The sequence below is a fragment of the Agelaius tricolor genome, unplaced genomic scaffold (genome assembly GCF_023055355.1).
Source record: "Agelaius tricolor isolate 1412-34295 unplaced genomic scaffold, bAgeTri1.0.p SCAF_3, whole genome shotgun sequence".
NCBI classification, from domain to species: Eukaryota; Metazoa; Chordata; class Aves; order Passeriformes; family Icteridae; genus Agelaius; species Agelaius tricolor.
This window is the reverse complement of record NW_027269263.1, coordinates 33014042-33034256: the sequence shown is the minus strand read 5'-3', so window position 1 is coordinate 33034256 and position 20215 is coordinate 33014042. Positions and strand designations below refer to the sequence as shown.

Here is a 20215-nt window from a genome sequence, read left to right as displayed (position 1 = left end):
AACAAAGAAGCCTAAAGGACAGGAGAGACATTTGCCCACCGCAATTAAAGAAAGAAGAAAAAAAGAAAGGGACAAGGCTGCTACAGCTCTAATGTGGTCTTGTAGTTCAATTTCCTTATTCTCATAGCAGTGTTCTTGAAATATGACTCGTTTCCTGTGACTAGCTTTGTATTCAATTACCATGGCTAAGGTAAGTCCAGCCCACAAATCTTCCGAGCAAAATGCTGCTGGTTGACCTAAAACCACTTCGTTCCTCTGAAACAGTCTGCTTTTAAAGCTGGAAGACCAGACGTTGAGAAGCATGACTGTAAGGAAAGGGCTAATGACATTCGCAGTGCATGCCTTAAGCAAGTGCTCGGTGACGGAACTGGTTGAAGAAAACTTCCTTGATGCCTGTGCACAAACCGCAAAGATTAACCGACTTTCGGCGCCAGCCCTGCGGGGGCAGGACCGACACCGATGCTTTTTCCCGGCGGCGTTCCATTGCGGTGTGTTGTACAGAGAGTGAGTAGCAGCACAAGCACAGGCACCGGGCTCTCCGAAGGACACTGGACTTTGTGGGGTTCGCCCCGTTCGGCCCCGCAGCAGCCGCGGCCCGCGGCCCACGCCCCGGCACCCCCGGCGTGCGCAGCGGCCGCGCTGAGGGCCAGGCCACGCCCAGCCGCCCTCAGGCTGGCGAGGGGCTCTATAAATACAGGCAACCGGGCACTGAGCCCGCCGGATTTCAGCACCACCAGCTCGGGACGTCTAGGGATGCTCCTAGATCCACCGTGGTGACTTTCTGCTTGCACCATCTCTCTTCTTCTCCCTTCTCAATGACAGGCAGATTTTCTACTTGTGCGCTGGCTTTACTACTCTTTTGTTATTCCTCTGATTCTTATAATCCATCGACATTGCCTGATCCTCGGGATCCAGAGTTTATTAAGCAATGTGTGCAAACCCACAACACGTTGCGGTCCAGAGTGGATCCACCAGCCAGCAACATGCTCTGGATGGTAAGGGAATCTTCATGACTTACATACAAATTTGTAGCATTGTGATGCTGTTTATGATTCTCAAAGATTGCTTTTGTGATCAAATGCAAAAAATCAGAAAACAACCCCACATAAACCTGGGGTCATAAGACTGACCGCTTTTCAAAGCAGAGAAGAAGGCTGTAATTATCGGGTGGGATATGTGCAGTTTAGGTGTGACTGAAATTCCTCACCCGCAGCCGAAGATGCCTGCCCTCAGCCCAGCGGTGTTGCTGGGCTGTGTTGTGTGAGGAGCCTCTGGTTGCGAGGCGCCACACGCAGCTCGGCAGCGGGGGGTGCGGGGTTTGTGCACCTCTAAGCACAACTTTTCTGCTCCAGTCGGCGAGGGCAGATCCTGTTGCCAAACAGCGCCGGAGAGCTTTCTCTGGGCATTCCCTGCAGGGCTCTCACGGACTGAGCCAGCAGGGCGGCAGCTCCGAGGGGCTGGGCCTGCAGGGAAAGCCAGAAAGCACCAAGTTCATTTTCCGTGTCTGGTTATCAGACACTAAAAGGTAAGTGCCCCACTTAGGAGGGGTAACCGCACAGTAATAAAACTTGAATTGCAAACATGACAGGAAACTTACTTAGTTTCGCTTCTAGATGCATTTTTTAGATCAGCTCTCCTCAGCTGTGCATTCTGGCCTTCAGAACATGTTCCTTCGACTCTGTATTTTCTACATGGCTTTACTGGCCCTAAACGAACAAAATATTGTTAGGATGTGTTAAAAGTGCAGTGTTTGTATTTTTAAATTGTGCTTAATTTCTTCTTTTGAAAAAGTAAAGAACTGGAATCTGAAAAAAAAAAAAGGAAGCATAAGAAACAGACAAATAAATTGCATCTAAACCAGGAACTGAATCATGGCAAGTTTCTTTCAAAATACTGCAAAATCCCTAGTCTTAAATATGACCTCTTCCAGGAACTATTTAATGTGGAGGTAGCAGTGCAATACATGATAAAATCTATTACAAGACTAAAAGCATTAGAACTGAAAACAGTATTTTGAGTGGCCCTTTGCACTTAAAAAAGGCAGAAAATAAGATGGTGCTTTTATTTCACAAGGAGCTTCTTTTTTGCTGGAAGTAAATGTCCACCTAGATATGTCAAAATTAAGATTGAATTCAGGACATTCTCATATTTTGGAAAAGTAGTTTTTAAAAGAAAATGCAAAATAAAAACTCCTTTAATTGCAAGTAACAAAGCTCAACCATTGGTATTTGTAATACATGTATTATAAAATGAGAATGTTGATCTAAAATTTTTTTACCTGACAAATGTGAGCCCTTTCTCATCCACCCAAAGCACTACTTAGTTCTGTTCTAAGGCTCCTCAAAAACAGCAGAGTCTCACCAGTTTCATCAGGGCTTTGTAACAGTCTCCTTTGAATAAGTGCTGCCTTACATCACTTTTCACATATTATGCATTAAATTTTTCCTCCTTAAGTCAGCAAGCAACTTGTTATAAAATGAAAACTGAGAAGCAGTTAATGAGGGGGGAAAAAAGTAAGTATTTTTTCCTTAAACAGCAGTGATATCTATATGCAAATCTCCCTGTCCTGTGCATTTTCTTCGCATGCCATTCAGTCCAATCTTTCTGTTTAAGTGCAGTATTATAAGCAAATATGGAGTGTAACTGTAGTTAAACTAAAAATCATTGTGAACATTTCGGTACACTGCTTTTCATCTGTCAGCCAGATTAAGTATTCACACAAAATGGAAAGTATATTTAAACTTACTATGCAACTTTGAACTTAGTATTATTCATACCTTTATCAAAGTTTAAACCTATTACTACTATAGGATGAGGGGAGGAGGTGCATGGACTCTTAAAAAGCAGAATGTGAAAAAAAAAGACCATGAAATGCAAAGGTGCATCCCCCCGTCGTACTTCTCTCATAATGATCATCTCAGAGCCTTGACAAGATGTAAAATGAAAGCTTCTGTCTTAACTGTCAGAGTTATCTTCTAGGACTGGAAGACAAGTTCTGTACAATGCCAGATTTTATCCATTGTCCTGAAAAAGTATCTAAGGAAATACCAACTGCTTACTTGAAATAAGACTCCCTGCCCCAATTTTCATACTTGATGGACTGAGTTCCTATCTACATTATTTATGTCCTGGTTTTGTGGGTGTATTTGGTTTGCACAAACAGGTTTTGAAAGCAGAGGGGTCATACTGGGGTGGCTTCTCTGAGAAGCTGCCAGAAGCTTCCTGAATGTCCCACAGAGCCATTTCCCTGCTGCTGGCCAAGGCCAAATCCTTCAGCGACAGTGGCAGTGCCTCTAGGATATTTCATTCAAGAAGGGGAAAGGCTGTGCACAAGCAATTGCAGCCAGAGAAGAGTAAGAACATGTGAGAGGAGCAACTCTGCAGACACCAAGGTCAGGGCAGAAAGGGTGGGAGGAAGCACTCCAGGCACTGGAGCAGAGATTCCCCTGCAGCCTGTGGTGCAGCCCATGGTAAGGCAGGATGGGACCCTGCAGTCCATGGAGCTCCATGGAGGAACAGAGATCCACCTGCAGCCTGGGGAGGACCCACACTGGGGCAGGTGGAGGCCTGGAGGGGGCTGTGACCCTGTGGGAAGCCTGTGCTGGAGCAGGGTCCTGGCAGGAGCTGTGGCCCCATGGAGAGAGGAGCCCGCACTGAGCAGGTTTGCTGGCAGGACTGGTGACCCCATGGAGAAGCCACTGTGGAGCAGTGTGCTCCTGAAGGACTGCACCCTGAGGGAGGGACCATGCTGGAGCAGAAGAGCTGAAACCCTGGGAAGGATTTACATTTGGAAAGTTTGTGGAGACTGTCTCCTGTTGGAGGGACCCCACACTGGAGCTGGAGAAGAGTGTGAGGAGTCCATCCCTGAGGAGGAGGGAGCAGGAGGGAGTGTTTGATGAAGAGAGCATAACCCCCAATTCATGTTCTCTTGTGCTGCTGGGAGGGAGGAGGAGGAAGTGGAAAATCATGGAGATTATCTTAGTGAAGTTGTCCTGGAAGAAAGAAGAGGTGCGGGGAAGGTGTTTAAAATTGTAATAAATACAATTAATTTCCCCAAGCTGAATATGTTTTGCCCATGACAGTAACTGATGGATGATCTCTCTCTGTCTTATCTCAATCCAGGGGCCTTTGTTTGCATTTTCTCTCCCCTCCCCAGCTGAGGAGGGCAGTGATAGAGTGGCCTTGGTGGGCACCTGGCCAGTGTCCACCCTACCACATTGGGAAAATACACCCTCCACAAACATTAGGCAAAGGAAGAAATGGAAGACATAGGTTAAAAATTTTTTTTAAATCTCCATAGATGCATTTTGGCATGATCTGGTGGTTTTTAATTACTAATTGGTAGTGTAAACAATACAATACAGTTGTTTCAGACTTAGCTATGGTACAAAAAAAGTTACTTAGGTAAAACATAGACATAAAATCCAACAACCTACCTTTGTTAGATTTTACCAAAAATCTACAAAAAGGTAGATTGTAAAATGCACCTTTTCCTTCATCATTTCTGATCCATTCAAAACAATTTCCTTAGCATTTTCATCATTTGCAGAAGCAAGTAAGCTATTTTAATTAATTCAGAAGAGGAAAAATAAAAAGTTTATTTTTAAAAAAAACTTCAGTACAAACTAGTTCAGTGCTGGATAACTTCATTTACATAACACAAAGTATAACTAGGACCACAAGCATACATCTGTGGTACTGTATCTACCAGGAGGTACAATGTTGTAATTACTCAAGGTGTGGGCACAAGAAAACCCAGCAAGAGCAGACACCACCTCCAGTGCAAACAAAAGGCATTTACATAACTCAGTTGCTTAAATAGCCACTTTCTCTAAAACTGAATAGCAAGTGAATGAGTCATTCCACAAATATGAATTCAGCACTCGGGTTTCAAGCCACCAAACAATGATGCTCACCAAAGGGTTGAGTTTAAACTGTCCCCAAAATCACAGTGTGCTTGTGAACTGACCTGCCAGCCATGGCCTTAAGCAAAAATGAGGCTACACAAGACTTTTGCATTATTGATATGGTAGGCATAAGCCTCATTTTCCAGTTTCCATGTAAATTCATTTTAATTTACATTAATGTTCTGTCATGGCCAGCACAGCCTTGAAATGCTCACTGTGCCACAAACACTGTATTTGGCTGATGTACAGCTCTTGGTGTCCAACAGGCCAGTCAGCCAAGATCATTCACCACCCCAAAGAAATTTCTTCAAGCTTAGTCAGCAATTTAAGTTCAAATCAGAAACAAACCTACAAGCTGATTTACCATGTAGCTCTGTAAGTCTCCACAGAAGTAAAAAATGAATGAACCAAAAGCATCTACACAATTGAGATACAGCTTTTGCTGAGAGCTGCTCTGAATTACTGCACTGCCAGTATAACAAAGTGATTTTTAATTGTTTATTTTGTGATTTTGTGATTTTAATTCTTTATTTTGCAGAGTTGGGATCCAGATTTAGCAAAGACTGCAAAAGCTTGGGCAAAGAAATGCTTATTTAAACATAATATATACCTCAAAGAGCGAGGGAAAGTTCACCCCAGATTTGCTACTGCTGGAGAAAACATCTGGACTGGCTCGGCTTCTGTCTTTACCGTGAAAGCAGCCCTCGCCTCTTGGTACGCCGAGGTCGAATCCTACGATTACGACACCAATAAGTGCACTAGAGTATGTGGCCACTATACACAGGTAGGCATTGCATTTCTCCATCTAAACCATGAACCAGCTTTGCCATTTTGATACAAAACCTCCACATTTCTGTTGAAGATTCAGTTAATCTTTCCAGGTTCTGTAGTCTTACTATATGTCTGTGTGCACAAGATGTTCTTATGTTTCAAATTATGGGAGGAAAAGAGTTGCAATGTTATTACTTTAAATGTGGGAGTTTGTGGGGTTTTTTTGGAAGAAAACAGTGCAGCTATCAAGCAGTCAGATTAGCCAAGCAGTGGCTGAAAAACAGACAACAGCAGTGGCTGTGAGCTGCAGTGCATGCATGGAATGAGGTCTCAGCTCTGTCAGGCAGACTTCAAATGCCAATGGCTGGAGAAGTAACATAATGAAAAGAGATGCCTGCAGTTCTGCAAACATCATGTGCACACTTTGTCCAACTGCTGTTCCCAAAGGAAGCAGGCAAAGGGAGCAAAAGGACTGCAGCTGCCATGCAACCCTGCAGTCACTACCCACAGCTATAGGAAAGCTTGCAACAGCAACTCTAGGCTTAAATTTTGACCTGAGGCTATTTAATATTTTTTGCTGAGATACACATGTGCTTTTAGGACTTGAGTAGATGAGGTGAATGAGGTGGGCTTCCTGAACTTGTGTGCAGAGAAGATACTTGGATGCAGGAGATGTGAGAGGTGACTGTACTGCTCTTTGAGCTTGCTCTCAAGAACATTGCAAGAGTCAGCACCTGGAAACGGCACAGCAGACCTTACCTGGCACTAAAGCACAGTGCTGTTGACCATGGTGTTTGTAGAGGAGTGGCCCATGCAATTTCATGGGCGTAGAAGAAAAAAATAAGATTATTCTCACTTGGAGTTAGCAGTGATAGCGATTGTAGCTAGAAGATATATATCTGACAGCCTCAGGAGGTATCCTTGGGTTTTTCCTGTCAGGGAACTCATCATTCCTCTTCTTCCCAACTGTGGAGAAGAGAATTTTCCCTGGGCACAATTACTGCAGTTACCACAAATCATTGCTCAGTCAGTGGCCTCCTGGGATAGGGAAGGTCCTTTTATTCAGTCCTTCACAGTCCTCAGGAAAGTTATTTACAGCTGGTGCCAGGAGCAACCTCTGCTCTGCCACTGCACTAAGAAAACCCTCAGGAGCCTGAGGATTGTCCCATCTTCCCAGAGCTGATACCAAACAACTATAAACAGAAAGGCCCAGTCCTCCCCTTTAAGTCAGTGGAAGCACAAATGTATTCATGTTCTAAGTTACCAGGATCCTTCCATATTGCTCATGTAGTCAGTCATTGCTGCTGTTTTATCACCCTCAAGTACTGCTGTGCCCTTGTCTCCCCTCTGCTGCGGTCATGGGACTTAATTTTCAGGACTGCAGCACTTGGCTGCACTCTGATAGGATGCTGGGTTCCACAGAAAAGGTTCTGGTAGAGAGAGGATCTGTAAGTGAAGTAATGGCCTTTAATGGCCTTGCCCCTAGATTATCTTAGTCACTGCCATGATGTTAAAAGGCAGGAGTGCAGCCTAAACACAATCCTCCTCCCAAAGCACCAGTGCCTTCTGAAAATTTGCTTTATGTCCCCACAGGATTTAGTGAAGGGGCAGCCAGCCCTCACAAGAGCTGTAGCAGATCATGAAGCCTTTTCTGCACAGGTGTAAACTCAGCTCCCACCAGCAAGAAAGATAGAATGCTAATGGATTAGGTTGAAACAAAGGAGGTGAACTTCACCTTTCTCCTTTGCAAGAAAGGAAAACAACCTGTTACAGCCAGTTGTGTCTTTCTGCACAGTTTTAACAAATATATGGTGAATTGGGTAAAATAATCAGTCTTTTTTCAGAACAAACTATGATTTATGAGATCCATTATTGTCCTCCTCATCCCATTTGTATGTGATAAAACAAGAGAGAGCATGTCTTCTTCTAACTCTTCAGGTGCTGAATCAAAGCCTTGTCACCAGTGTATCCATCTGTCTTTGCAGGTAGTTTGGGCTACAAGCTACAAGGTTGGTTGTGCTGTGCACTACTGTCCCACGGTGCAATACATCTCCATACGCAACGCAGCACACTTCGTCTGCAACTATGGGCCACCGTAAGGTTTTTTGTTATGAATATTTCACAGGTCCTACCCCTTCCCTTCCACAACATGCAAATTCATTAGATCAGTCCATTTAGTCCTTTTTTTTTGTGGAAGGAAATAGTCTCCAAAATAGAGAAGAGGTACACCTTTCTCCAACCAGCTGTTTTTTATTTGCTAGATGAGGGCTGTATATTGGAGACAAAAAGTAGCTGGACTGGAAGAAAGGATTAAATATAAGATGTTGACATGAAAATACTGAAATGATCATCTGAAAGTTAATCCCTTGCTCCTAAATGCCAAGATGGCCCCAGACATTTGCCAAGTCTGAAGATATTCCCACACGTGCCTGAGGAATTAAGCCCTAAGTCAATGGCTTGGATAAACAGTGAATTGTGCAGTGCTGGCAGCCTGCAGTTTTAGCAGCTGAGGGCTGCTTAGGAGGCTGAGGCTGCTCAAGACAAAATTTGATCCAGAGGTCCTTCATGTGCATAGTTAGTAGGATATCCAGCTAGGATGGATGTATTATTCTCTTCTCCAGCTAATTAATACCACCTCAGTATAAATGCAGCTTTAAAAGCCTTTGGCCAAGCCATGTTGGGCCAAAGCCAGGCAGCCCTTGAGCTCAAGTAAGTTTGGCATTCCTTTTGCCCACGTCTCATCCTTGGAAAAATATGTACCCCTGACTAAATATCTTGAAATGACACAGCTGCTGCTCTCCCCAGAAGCCCCACACCCAAATGTGCAGAGGGCCAAAATCCCACTGGATTTCTTGCCCTGTGTTGGCATGGGGAAGAGGAGTGTAGTCCCTTCACCAGCACCCAGCAAAGCAGACAGGGCGCTCTCTGGAGAGGCAAGGTGCTCTAGAGAGGGCTTTAAAGCTGGGCCCTTCCCTGCTGGGTGAGGACACCACAAATGGTCAGTTGCATGCTGACAAGTGGAGGAATGTCACATCCAGCTGTTGATTTTGAGAAGCAGCAGTTTCATTGCTTTGTTTCAGCTCTGCCAAGGGCCCAGGCAAGATTCACACACAGTTTCCTCAAGTGAATGTACTCTTCAGCTTAGACCAAGCAATGAAAGCCTTGCCTTGCTGAAAGTAATGAGGTTTTACCATGAAGTTTCATCTCACTGCTGAGATTTCATGCTTACAAAATCCCTCTCTGTGTTCATGGGCAGTTTGAGGCATGCTGTAAGTCTTGCTTTGGCCATACTTTGAGCAAAGCACTGAAGCTGTGTTTGGTGCAGTATCAGCCTGAGCAGAGGTAGTTGGTCCCACTCACACCACTGGCAGAGGGAGGTAGCAGGAGAGAGTCCTACATCACTCCCAAAATATTAAACAACAAATGGATGAAATCACCACCTATGATTCTCCAACACTAGAGCATTCCTCTTCAAGGCTGAATACACACATACATACACACACAGTAACTGAACCTGCTCTTGCTTCCATAGCCAGAGCCAGCTGTGAGGTTCCAGAGTCTCCATGCACAAATTACCCAACTCTGAGAGTGCTTTAATTCCCAGGTTTGCAATGCTGCTGTCTCCAAATTTCTAAACAGGGTGTCCCATTACACCTAATCTCTTCTGTTTCTCTGCATGTCTTGGGCACAGGGCACTCAGATGGAACTCTTGAAAAAAAACCCCATCATTCTATCAACACAAGTGAAGCAGAAGTCAGGTTAAAACCTAATTAGCAGTAGTTATTACCATCTTCCCAAGGGCTGTTTGAGAGCCGTGGTGTTTTCCTTTGCAGAGGGAATTACCCAGTGCGCCCATACAAGACGGGAACAGCGTGCAGCGAGTGCGGTGGTGAGAAGTGTACCATGACAATGTGTCGTAAGTAGAAGACAACCAGACATCCTCCCCAAGCATGTGTAGAAAGGGAAAGAGCACACAAAAGATAGTGGCAGGAGGCAGGCACAGCACTCTCCTGTTCCTAAATATAGGCTGAAAACCTGCAGTCAGAAGCCAAGTGGGTAGTAGTACATAAAGAGAGGGGATGAGGGCAGAAGGAGCCTGTTTTCTGCCCTGGGGAGTGATGGGAGGGGTCTGCTCTTCAGGTGCTGGAGGGTGTGTTACAGGAGATATGGTGGCTGCAGTTTAAAGTTGTCACCCCTGCCAGAAATAACTGCTTGCAGAAACAGAGAATGGGATACCTGTCCTGGGGCTCCAGGTTATCCACACCTGATGTGTGAGCTGTGGCTTGAGCTGGTGCAGGTCCAAGCAAGCTTTGCCCCTGCCATGCCACTGCGGGTGGGGAGAGCAGCCATGGCACTGCCAAAGCTGCTCACTCCACTGACCATCAGCCAGGCCATCTGCTTTCCCCTAAGCACTGGGAGAGACAAGGCTGACATGCAAGATCATTCACGGAGATGCAGTGCTCAACTCAAGTCTGACAGCCTTCCTGATATGCCTGCACTTGGCTTTTTAATGGCTGCATGGAGTCAGGAGGGAAGGAGAACTGAAATTTCCATAAAGACAAGGCACTGTGCTGTGGCCATTGGCCTGTGGGGAGCTGAGGATATGGTCACACTTTTCCCCAGCACTCAACTATTGGTGAACTAAAAGGAGTGGGAAGATGCTGTTAGAACATCAGCACCTAAGGAATTTAAGGGAGTCCTGGATTCACAGAGCTGTTTAATGTTAATTGCAGGCTCTCAAAACACAGGCCACAGGGCAAAAATCAGTGATCTTGGGAAGCACACCCGGGGGGGGGGGGGGGGGGGGGCAGGGAGGGAGGGGAGTCCTTTCTCCACCAGCCACTGGTGATAGAAGTCAAAAAAGTGTGATGAACCACTCCTCACCAGAGTCCTGAGAGTCACTGCAGGACTCTCCCAGAGTCAGCAGGTCTTTGCTTTTTCCTGAGAAGAAACACATCAGCTGTATTTGTAAGCCCATTGTGATGCTCACATTTTCATTCCCTTTTGGTTAGAGACAAATTGTTTCTAAATTATAAGTGTGCTTCTGTTTACTTCTTTTCTCTCTCCAGAAAATGAAGAGCGTGACAAAGTCATTGGTAAGTACCACTGGAATTACTGCTTCCTTTTGTTGCCCTTGTTGCAGTTATACTTGAAAACAAGTGAATTGTTTTGTTTACAGAGGATTCCAAGTGGCAACCAGAATGGGACAGGCCTGCGTGTGATGAGTTCTGCATCTCCGTTATTGCTTTAAGATTAATACTCCTTATACTGACATTTGTGGCCTCCTGGCTCTTACCAAAATATTGGTCTCTAATACCTGCCAGTGGGTAGCACACATGTAGAAGACCACAAGAGCACTTGGCTCAACTCATCTCTTCCATTCACATAAGTTACAGGCAGCACAAACATTGGTAGAGACATTGTTTGCAATGTGATTTACAAGTACAGAAATAACATCTTCATTGCAGGTCGTAGTTACAAGCACTGATAAGCAGCTTTCTCATTGCTCAGAACCAGTTAAAAGTTAAAATAGATTTAGATGTTAAAATTGTTTTAAAAGTTAAAAAGTTAAAATATTATTAAAGTGGAGGAGTGTGCATGTGATCTAGTGGGCATGATGGCACATAGTCCAGGCAGCACACTAAGGTGCAGGCAGCTGCCCAACACACTTTAGGAAGGGCTGGAGAGTGTCCAGCCCTGGAGCCAGGCCCCAGGACACAGCCAAGGCACAGGCAGAGTATGCACCTGTCTCATTCCTATTGCACTCTTATCTTGGGCACTCCGACAGCAAGATGCAGAGTGGCCTGTATAATTTAAATTTTTTTAAGGAATTTTTGGATCCCTGTGAACTCTGGCATTTGCATCCTGCAGCAGGCAGTGCACTTCCCAGTCTCACAGAGCACTTGTCATTGGTACTTTGCTTTGCTCAGAAATTGTTTTTAAACTCATGGCATCTGTGCCTAAACAGTTTCACCTGTGTTTACATAGTTATGTATCACTGCAATCTTTCCTGTTGTGGTTTATTTATTTTTTTGAGTATAGGGGTCTTACTGCTGTTTCAAACAATAAATTGTTCTTTCCTTCTTCCTGTGTATGGCAGTCATGAATTTGCAACATGACCTAAAGCTTAACTGCTGGTGCACAAAATCAACCTAGATTCAGCTCCAACTTGCACAACACTAGAAACAATACTGGCAAACATAGAACTCCAAATAAAATCACACTGTGCCCATAGTTACAAGTTTGGTTCAACAACTGCCAAAGAACAAATCTCCTGGAACCTGCACATCTGGAGCAGGCAGAAGGCTGTGGGGACAGCTGCTGCATTCAGCTCGGTATGTCCTCTACCAACCACAGCCACTCAGCTCAAGCAGAGTGTGGAAGCAGCAGAGCTGCACAAACTCACAGCTGGACCACAGCAATCCCTGTCTACACTTTTAGAAGCTTCTGCACCCTGTCCCTCTGCACACACTGCTGTGGGGGAAGCTGGGAAGTTCCCCTCACCCCTTCATTTCTGCAGTACTGTCACCACAATACCTGTCACTGTTTCTGCATGCCCACTCCTGACCCTGACCTTACTACTGGCATGGATTTTAACTGAAAACACTGGAACTGGGACCCAACATTTCTCACATTACACTTCCAGATCATTATCTGCTAGTACTCTTACACTAGAATCATTTCAATATCACAACATTCCTTGAATAAATAATTTTTCAAAATGCAAATATGCCTGGGGACAAAATTACGAATTTCATGCTCGATATATCTTTATATATATATACACACATCTTTGGTGACTGCTGGAGCCTCCATAGCCAAGACAGCACACTCAGAGACACTCCTGTGTGAAACCCAGGTCTTAAGTTCCATGTACTGCAAAGTCCCAACTAAAAATCAGCTGGCAAGTGGCACATGGGCAGCAGGACGTGATGTGTGGGTACTCCTCCTGCACAGGGCTCCACAGCAGACCTTGCAGCACAGTCTCTGCCCCCCATGTGGGGTAGTGTCCTACTACTGGAAAGAGGAAGGCAGGAAAGAGAACCAGATACACTGCTGTGTCCGGGGAGCTTAAAATGAGCTCAGCAGGAGTTCTCTCCTACTTAGTTTAATTAATGTGTGGTCTCCGGGAGAAGAAACAGAAGCAATGCAGAGACCTGAAAGTTCAAAATGTTAACAGTTTCATTTAACTATATACTTCAGCAGCTCTTAGGAAATCCTAAAACCTTCCCTTAAAAACCTGTGGGCATAGGGGGATTAAACCCCCAAACTTTACAATGTGGCATCTATCAAACAAAAAAAAGGATGTTTTTTCACCTACTAGTTTCAAATAAAAGGTCACTAAAAGGCATTGAACTGCATCCTTCTAGGAGAACCATTTCCACTGCATGTGCAGTGACAAAAATTCCAAACCCTAACAAAGGCACTCAGAATCATAATGTTAGTGTGGCTCTATCTCCTCCTCAATACATTTGTTTCTTTAATCTCAGACATATGAAATAAGCAACAGCTGCTCTGCTGGTGCACTTTATTTCATCACATTTCAGTTTTGGGAAATTGAAAAACCTCTAAACTTCCTTTAAAATAGGGCAAGTGCCAAAAAAAAAAACAACATAGGAACACATTTTTTAAAGATATTCTTGCAAGAAGGAACTAAACTAAGAATATATTTAAAAATAAATATCACAACTTTTTGCTTTCCCTGCAGCACAATCCCTATGTAAAGACACTTGCTTTATACCATATTCTGTGTAAAAACCCATCAGGATAATGCTAATAAATGACAGTTTATCATTGTTTTCCTGGACAACACAATGAAGGTTGTGCAGTAGATTAACTAAGGTTTCAGAACATTGTATTAAAATAGTTTATTAACACTTAGACAAGACACACAAAAAAAATCAGCTTTTACAAAAATAAAAGCATTATATAGTAATAAATCTTGCCTGCTTAGCAAAAGTTATCACCACAACTTGAGGCTCCATATTGTCTGGCAGTCTTTTACAGAATTACCTTGAGCTTTCACCTTCCCAGAGTTATCTGGCCCAAATGTTTAACACTCCACATTAAACTCATCAATGTTTCTACTGGGAAACCTTCCCTTTAGACAGATGGATATGATCCAAATACATTCTCTTACTATATCAAACAACACAGCAGCACAGATTTTCTTCACCAACCTCACCAAGCTTGTACAGCTGTTTTAGGTCCTCTAATTAAACTGTACTTAGGAAAAGAGAATGATCATTTACTTAGTCTTTTCTTGTCCGTATTACACTGACAGCAAAAAATCTCCCATCTTCAGAGTGTAAAAATGTTCATTATCAGAGGAGACAAGTAAACATCTTGGGTGGTGAATTACTTCTTTTTCTTTTTTTTCTTTTCATCTGCTGCCATTTTTAACTTTACTTCTTCCTCAGGAAGCGCTCCTAATTTCTTCTTCTTTGCATTCTTTACCTTTTCTTTGATCGCTTCAATATCAATCTTTTTCTCAGTGGAGGCTACACAGTAAGAAATACAAAGATTGTTGTTTCTCCAGTTAAAAAAATAAAACATTTAAGAACATAAGCTCTTACTCTGCACATAGTGTGGTTTTACTTTAACCTTTAGAAAAAGCTGGAACTATTAAAAAAGGTTAGAACTATTTACCCTATCTTGTACAAAAGTTGTGATGTAAGTTTTGCAACTAAGTATTGCTTTCTGTTTACTTGAATGTAAAAGTTATGGCAGCATCACTGTAAAACTGAAAGGCAAAAATTGATGAAGCTCAAACAACCAATTGAGATTGACTCTTCAATGGAGAATTACCATTTTATAGGTATAAAATTATTGGCTAGATGATCTTTCTACTGTCCCTGGGCATGCATCTTACCACCAGGATTTTTTTTGCATGATCTTTCTTTTTCCTAGGCTGTATTTGCAAAATCACTCAGCTTAAAAATTGGTGACAGAAGATTTTACAACAGGGAAAAAATGGTTACCTTTCTTTGTTTTCACAGCTGGCTTTTCCTTTGGTGGGATAAAAGCTTTATTTCTTTCTTCTTGTCTTCTCTTGACTGCATCTGCTTGCTTTGCCTGAAGTTACCAATAAAAAGGTCAAGCAGCAACAGAACAGGGCAAAAAAGGACAAGACAAAAAAAAAAAAAAATCAGATTCCAAGTCAGCAATCAAATGCTTTTTAACTGGACCCTGGATTAATACAACTTTACCTTTATCTCTTCCATTTGCTTGCGTTTCTTCTGTCTTTCTTTCAAGAAGTATTCACCACTTGCCAATTCTTTATCAATCTGTGTAAGACAAGTAGCAAGAAGCCTTAGTTAATTATGCATTATAAGCCAGACCTGTAGTATCAGGGAATCAGAACATGACAGAAAAGGCCTCCCCAACTCTTTTTACAAAGAACACAATTTCAGATGTGCTATATTCCTGCATAACCAAATAAGGATTCAACTGACCTGGCTTTCTGGCTGTGGAGGTGGGAATGGTGTGTACTCCTTCTTAGTATTTTTCTTCTTGGGCTCCTTGCGTTTTTTCAAGTTCTTCCGCTTGAATTTAGGCAAAAATCTTTCCCAACTTTGTGTCCTCAGTTCAGGATCTTTTGCTAATTCCCTTTTGATCATCAAAGTCTTCAGTAGTTTCAGAACGTCACAAAGAAGTTATTAAAAAAAAAAGAGTATTACAGTAGAAGCCAGGAGATCCAAACTAGAAGTTTACTAGACTTTCTTAGAGGGAATATGCTACATTCAAACCTTGCACAACTCACTTCATTAAGAGCAGAGGGGCTTAATTATGAATAGCAGAACCAGAAAGATGTCTCAAAACAGGGACAGAATGCACAGGAGAAGGTGCTTCAGTTTAAATGAGCAAGTATCAAGCCAACAATCAAAGGAGAAAGTTTCCTTTGATTTTGCAGATACTGCCATTATGGTGTTACAGCAATGTATCCTAGTAAAATGAAGGACATCAAAGTCAGTGGTTTTTATAAAGCAGCACACTACAGAAATTCTCAAAATAGATTACCACACAGAAACATGCAACTTTTTAACATACAACCCTCTGAGAAGAAATACCATTTTCTTGTAAACAAAGATGCACAGTGGACCATGCTAACCTTGATGTTATATATGGGATGTATATTCTTCATTGTGTCCAGAACAACTTTTCTAACCTGTATTGAGTACAAAAGAACAGAAAGCTCATCAAGCATTTAATATGCTAATCAATTAAAATATCAGCTATAACATACTGTGCTTCCTCCGCCACCCCGAAGTAGTAACATTTAAAATTACAGAAACATTAAGGATGGCGAAGATCTCCAAGATCATTGATTCCAGTCTTTAAAAAGCTAAAGCACAGGGTTAATTGGAAGGAACAGCAGTTCAAAAGCGGCAATACTATTGTCATGCTTCTAATAGACTCCAGCAGGCCCCACAAATAATATTTTCATGTTACCATGGATCTTATGGTGTCGTGAGGAACTTGCTTTTGACAAGCATTCTTCTCCCACATAGTTATTAAAATATCTACAGATGCTTTTTCTTCCAAGACAGAAAGATCTTGGAGTCTAAACAAAATTCGGCAGCTAAGATGATAATACTGTGGACATTCATGCACATGTAGCTTACTAACACACAGCTGAAAAGTCAATGAGATACTGCCAATGTTGCCAGATTTTGTGTATCACCCACCCTCGAGCTGGGCACAGAAATTTGTTTGCTACACAAATGGCTCATCTACCTCATCTTACCTCTTTTAGCCCACTAAAGGGTCCAAGAGCTGAAACAGTGTTGCCTTGCACCATAATATAACAGTTTGTTAACAGTTCCAGGGCCTACACCAAAAATGAAAAGAAATTAGTGTAATATGAAGACCTGACACAAATTTGGGTCTCAGTATTGTGTGGTTACTACACCTCTAGGAAATACCTTCAGAGTAGATCCTTTTGGCCCAAGAAGCCGTGCTCTTCTTTTTATAAAAGTCTCTCTCTTCCTCACCAGAGAGCCTATCTTAATGATGTCACATGCGACGTCATCCTGAAGGATACGAACTGCCTAAAGAGATGCAGACAATGTCATCTGAATTCAAATGTATTACTCATAGCAATCAAGAGAATACTTCAGTTTATTCTTCTCCCTTTGCTTTCATATATATTTACTTTAAATATACATTTTATTTTACTTGACTCGCTTGAAATTCACACATTTTTAAAATGTAGTATTTTATAAGTATTATGACTGAATTTAAGTATAACATTGTGAAAGAATTTAAGACAAAAGATAGGCATTATGATAGATAAAAACTTTCAGGATTTATTACAGACCTGCTCAAATGGAACGCTTCTTGCCAGAAGTTTTATTAAGTCTCTAGCCCTAATGATTGCATACGGATCAAAAGTCTTCTTAGTGGTAGTGACAGTCATGCTTCCCTCAATTAGATCCAGCGCTGCATTCACATACTGCAGAATTTGAAAAGATACACCAGATCAATATCATAATTCAGCTTTGGCAGTAAGCAGTTAACTAACAGAAGGTAGATCTATTTTCCGAAATTTCTTGAGAGACTTTTAGCTTAAGAAAATTCACACACACAAAACCAAGACTGAATATGTGTCCAAGGCCCAAAGCACCACCTCTCTCATCTCCCTGAATTCAAGCACAGCAAAGCTGTCAGTGCCTGGATGATGAGCTATTTGCTGCTGCAAATACTGTGCTGACAGCATTTACAAAGAACTGCAAGTCTGGATACACAACTCTTCACCAATTTTGATGACAAAAAACGACACTGCTAATTCAAAAGGCAAGCACAGTAGAAATTCACAAACATGGTATGAGAAAAGCAACTTGCACTGTTTTCATTAGCTTAATTAAGACCTGTATGTCCCAAAAGGTGAAGTTTAGTATCAAAATGGTTAAAAGTTCATACATGTTCCCCCAAGGCTTTCTGGACAAGTGGCCAGCACTCTTTCAAGTATGCTTCTCTATACTTCGGGAACAATGTTGCAAAACTGCTTTCTTCCAGCAGCCCTCTGGGATTATCCTCTCTTGTAAAGGCTGGCTCTTTCCATCCATCTGGCACAGTGAGAAGTTCAGATTCATCAACTGCTATTAAAAAGAAAAAAAAAAAGCTATTGTTATAAGAAGATTGATTTAATACACTGTTAAGTTTGGTTTGCATCTTTTCTGACCTTAGAAAAATTACTGCTTTAAACTCTTTGTAGTAAAAAAAACAAACAAACCCCAAAAACAAACAAACAAACAAAAAATAAAATCCGCAGCTGAGATATGCACTGTTGATCTGGTATATACAAGATGATTATTCAAGTATATTACACAGGAACAAGGCACAAAGTGAGGCGAGGAAGCCGAGAGCCCGAGAGCAGGCACACCACAACACGGCACGGCCGCTGCTGTCCCCAAGCACCCATCAGCCGCCTGTGCCCTCCGCAGCGCCCCACGGAGCCCCCCTCATTCCGCGGCCCTCCCGGCCAGCCTCCAGTCCGGCATCCCGCCCTCACCTGGCGCCGCTTTCTTCTTGTTCTTGTGCTTTTCTCTGCGCTTCGGGCCGGAGCCGGGCCCGGTCTCCTCGTCAGGCACGGCCGCCATGTCCGCGCGCGCCGGAAGGGGCGGAGCCGGGCCGCGCGGACCTTCCCCCGCGCTCTGTGGGACCGCCCGGCCGGAGCCTGCGCCCCAAAGCGCGTGTGGAATTACTCGGGTACTGCGGTGCTCGTAACTACAGAAAAGGGGCTCCTGGAGAGACCTGGTTTTTCAGCTGAATAACTTACTGTTCAGTTGATTAATCCGGATAGTAAATAAGGAATTTAAGGTTTTCTGGGGGATGCTCTTCATCCTCTTCCCCCTTCCTGTACATGTACCTGAGCATTTCCTTCAATGAAGAGCAAGAATGTGCCTCCTCCGCTGTCGTTTGTGGACACCATGAAAAGCCAATGGGGTGAAAAACTGGAGGAGACCTTTAAGAGCAAGAGCACTCTGAGGCAGCACAGTGTTGTCTTTGGCAGGTGCTCACTGCATTTGTTCATAAAAAACCTGCACTCTACGATATTTAATTACCTAAATGATGAGGAAGAGACTTCTATCACCTGATCTATACCTGAGTAAAATACTAATTTAAAAATCAGTTTTGACTCTCCTAAAACCTCTCCTTCGGACCTTCCTTCCTATTTTTCCTCGCCTGCTCCATGTGCCAGCCCTTTGCTCACCCCCATCTCCCACAACGAACAGGACTTACTTCCCAGTCCTTTCTGTCTGCGAGCTGACATGGAGCTGATGCGAGCTTTTAGCCATTCAAGTTAATTTCTGTCTGTCAGCATCCTTGAGGCAGGGGCCGGGAGCGGTTCCCGGCGAGGGGGAAGAAGCTGAAAGGGGAGCCCGGGGGCCCCTGGCAGAGGGTGCTGGCGGCGCTTGGGGAGGCTGGTTACCCATCCCCGGCCCCGCTAGATGGCACTGCCCGCCGCGCTGAGCGCAGCGCCCGGACGGAGCTGCCTCCCGCGGCAGGGACAGGACCGGCAGGGAGGGAGGGATGGAGGCGGTGGGGAATGTGCTCCCCCTCCGCCCAGACAGCCCTGCCCCGCCCGGCACCGGGCTTTGGATGCCGGATGCCATTGACATTGAAAGGTTCCGTGCCCCTGGACAAGCACAAGGAGGCAAATTTGCCTCAGCTCTTGGACACAGGAGCTTTCTGGGGCTGCTTGCCGGGCTGGCATTCCTCAGCGCTGCGAAGCCTCTGGGCACAAGACGGGGTCCTGGCCGGCTACAGGCAGCCGGTGGATGCGAAGGGAGGGCTGGGGCTCCTGGGGAGGCGGCGCGGTGGAGCGCATGAAGCGCACGGTGAGCCTCTCTTACCTGAAACCTGCACACGTGTTGTGAAAGCGCAGCTAAGCAGATCTGGGAAGAGCTTGAGGGACGATAATTAGTGTAGTTCTGCTCTTGTTTAGTGTCTGATGACTCCTGTGGTGCAGCCCACCGAAAAAATCACGGGAGTGGGCTGTGGAAGGGGCATGTCCTCAGCGCTGGGCAGTGGGAGTAAGCCTCCTGGTGGGATAAAAGAGTAAAGAGGCTGCAATCCATAGTGTGGAGAGTGTGAAAAGAAATTACAGGCTGCAGCCTCCAGCCTGCCAACCTCCTAAGTAGTGTTCTTGCTTGCTTGTGTGTGCATCCCACACCTCTGAGTGGCAGCGACAGCCTACTCATGTGCCCTGTCCTCTCCTGCATCCCAGACCCTCGGCCAGCTGCCGCTCCAGCGGGGTCACCAAGCCCCCAGCCCCTGTGCTGGAGGAGAAGTGAACAGTGTTAGGGGTAAGGGGCAAGGGACTGGGGCCTTGTGACTTCCTTTTTAATGATGGGCAACCCTCTGTGGTCCAGTGCTGCACTGAAACATCTCTTTGCCTGATCAAGACAAATACACTGAAAATAACAGAAAATAGAGGCGGTAGTGCTAACAGACTTGGAAGATGTGATTTGAGAAGGGTCGTCAGGCCCCTCTTGTTTGATTCTTTGAAGGAGACAGTAATTTCTCACCTT

General features: G+C 44.0%; 2 protein-coding genes across 3 annotated transcripts; one reads left to right on the top strand and one right to left on the bottom strand.

Moving 5' to 3' along the window:
• The first annotated feature begins 255 nt into the window (after window positions 1-255).
• Window positions 256-11762, top strand: LOC139588266 (glioma pathogenesis-related protein 1-like). The gene is made up of 6 exons (XM_071423396.1): window positions 256-995; window positions 5446-5691; window positions 7664-7773; window positions 9512-9594; window positions 10748-10774; window positions 10858-11762. Exons 1-6 carry the CDS (start codon window positions 816-818, stop codon window positions 11007-11009), a joined length of 798 nt encoding a protein of 265 aa, XP_071279497.1. The 5' UTR covers window positions 256-815; the 3' UTR covers window positions 11010-11762.
• A 1769-nt stretch (window positions 11763-13531) lies between these two features.
• Window positions 13532-18342, bottom strand: KRR1 (KRR1 small subunit processome component homolog). 2 transcript variants are annotated; one of them, XM_071423394.1, is made up of 10 exons: window positions 18193-18342; window positions 17601-17779; window positions 16999-17133; window positions 16604-16729; window positions 16426-16509; window positions 15790-15846; window positions 15134-15304; window positions 14888-14965; window positions 14660-14753; window positions 13532-14179 (listed from the first exon to the last, which is right to left on the bottom strand). In XM_071423394.1, the coding sequence occupies exons 1-10, from the start codon at window positions 18278-18280 to the stop codon at window positions 14037-14039; spliced, it is 1155 nt and encodes a 384-aa protein (XP_071279495.1). In that variant the 5' UTR covers window positions 18281-18342; the 3' UTR covers window positions 13532-14036. The 2 variants fall into 2 exon arrangements, with proteins under 2 accessions (XP_071279495.1, XP_071279496.1); XM_071423395.1 differs by having other exon boundaries at window positions 17601-17776.
• Between the last annotated feature and the right edge of the window lie 1873 nt (window positions 18343-20215).

What these genes read in the sequence shown, in the direction of transcription:
- LOC139588266 (XM_071423396.1), top strand. Translation starts at nt 816, where the DNA reads ATGACAGGCAGATTTTCTACTTGTGCGCTGGCTTTACTACTCTTTTGT. An exon ending in CCAGCAACATGCTCTGGATG is followed by an intron (nt 996 to 5,445) that starts GTAAGGGAATCT and finishes TTTATTTTGCAG; the next exon opens with AGTTGGGATCCAGATTTAGC. An exon ending in GTGTACCATGACAATGTGTC is followed by an intron (nt 9,595 to 10,747) that starts GTAAGTAGAAGA and finishes TTCTCTCTCCAG; the next exon opens with AAAATGAAGAGCGTGACAAA.
- KRR1 (XM_071423394.1), bottom strand. Translation starts at nt 18,280, where the DNA reads ATGGCGGCCGTGCCTGACGAGGAGACCGGGCCCGGCTCCGGCCCGAAG. An exon ending in CAAAAGGATCTACTCTGAAG is followed by an intron (nt 16,510 to 16,603) that starts GTATTTCCTAGA and finishes TTTTTGGTGTAG; the next exon opens with GCCCTGGAACTGTTAACAAA. An exon ending in ATCCCATATATAACATCAAG is followed by an intron (nt 15,305 to 15,789) that starts GTTAGCATGGTC and finishes AAACTACTGAAG; the next exon opens with ACTTTGATGATCAAAAGGGA.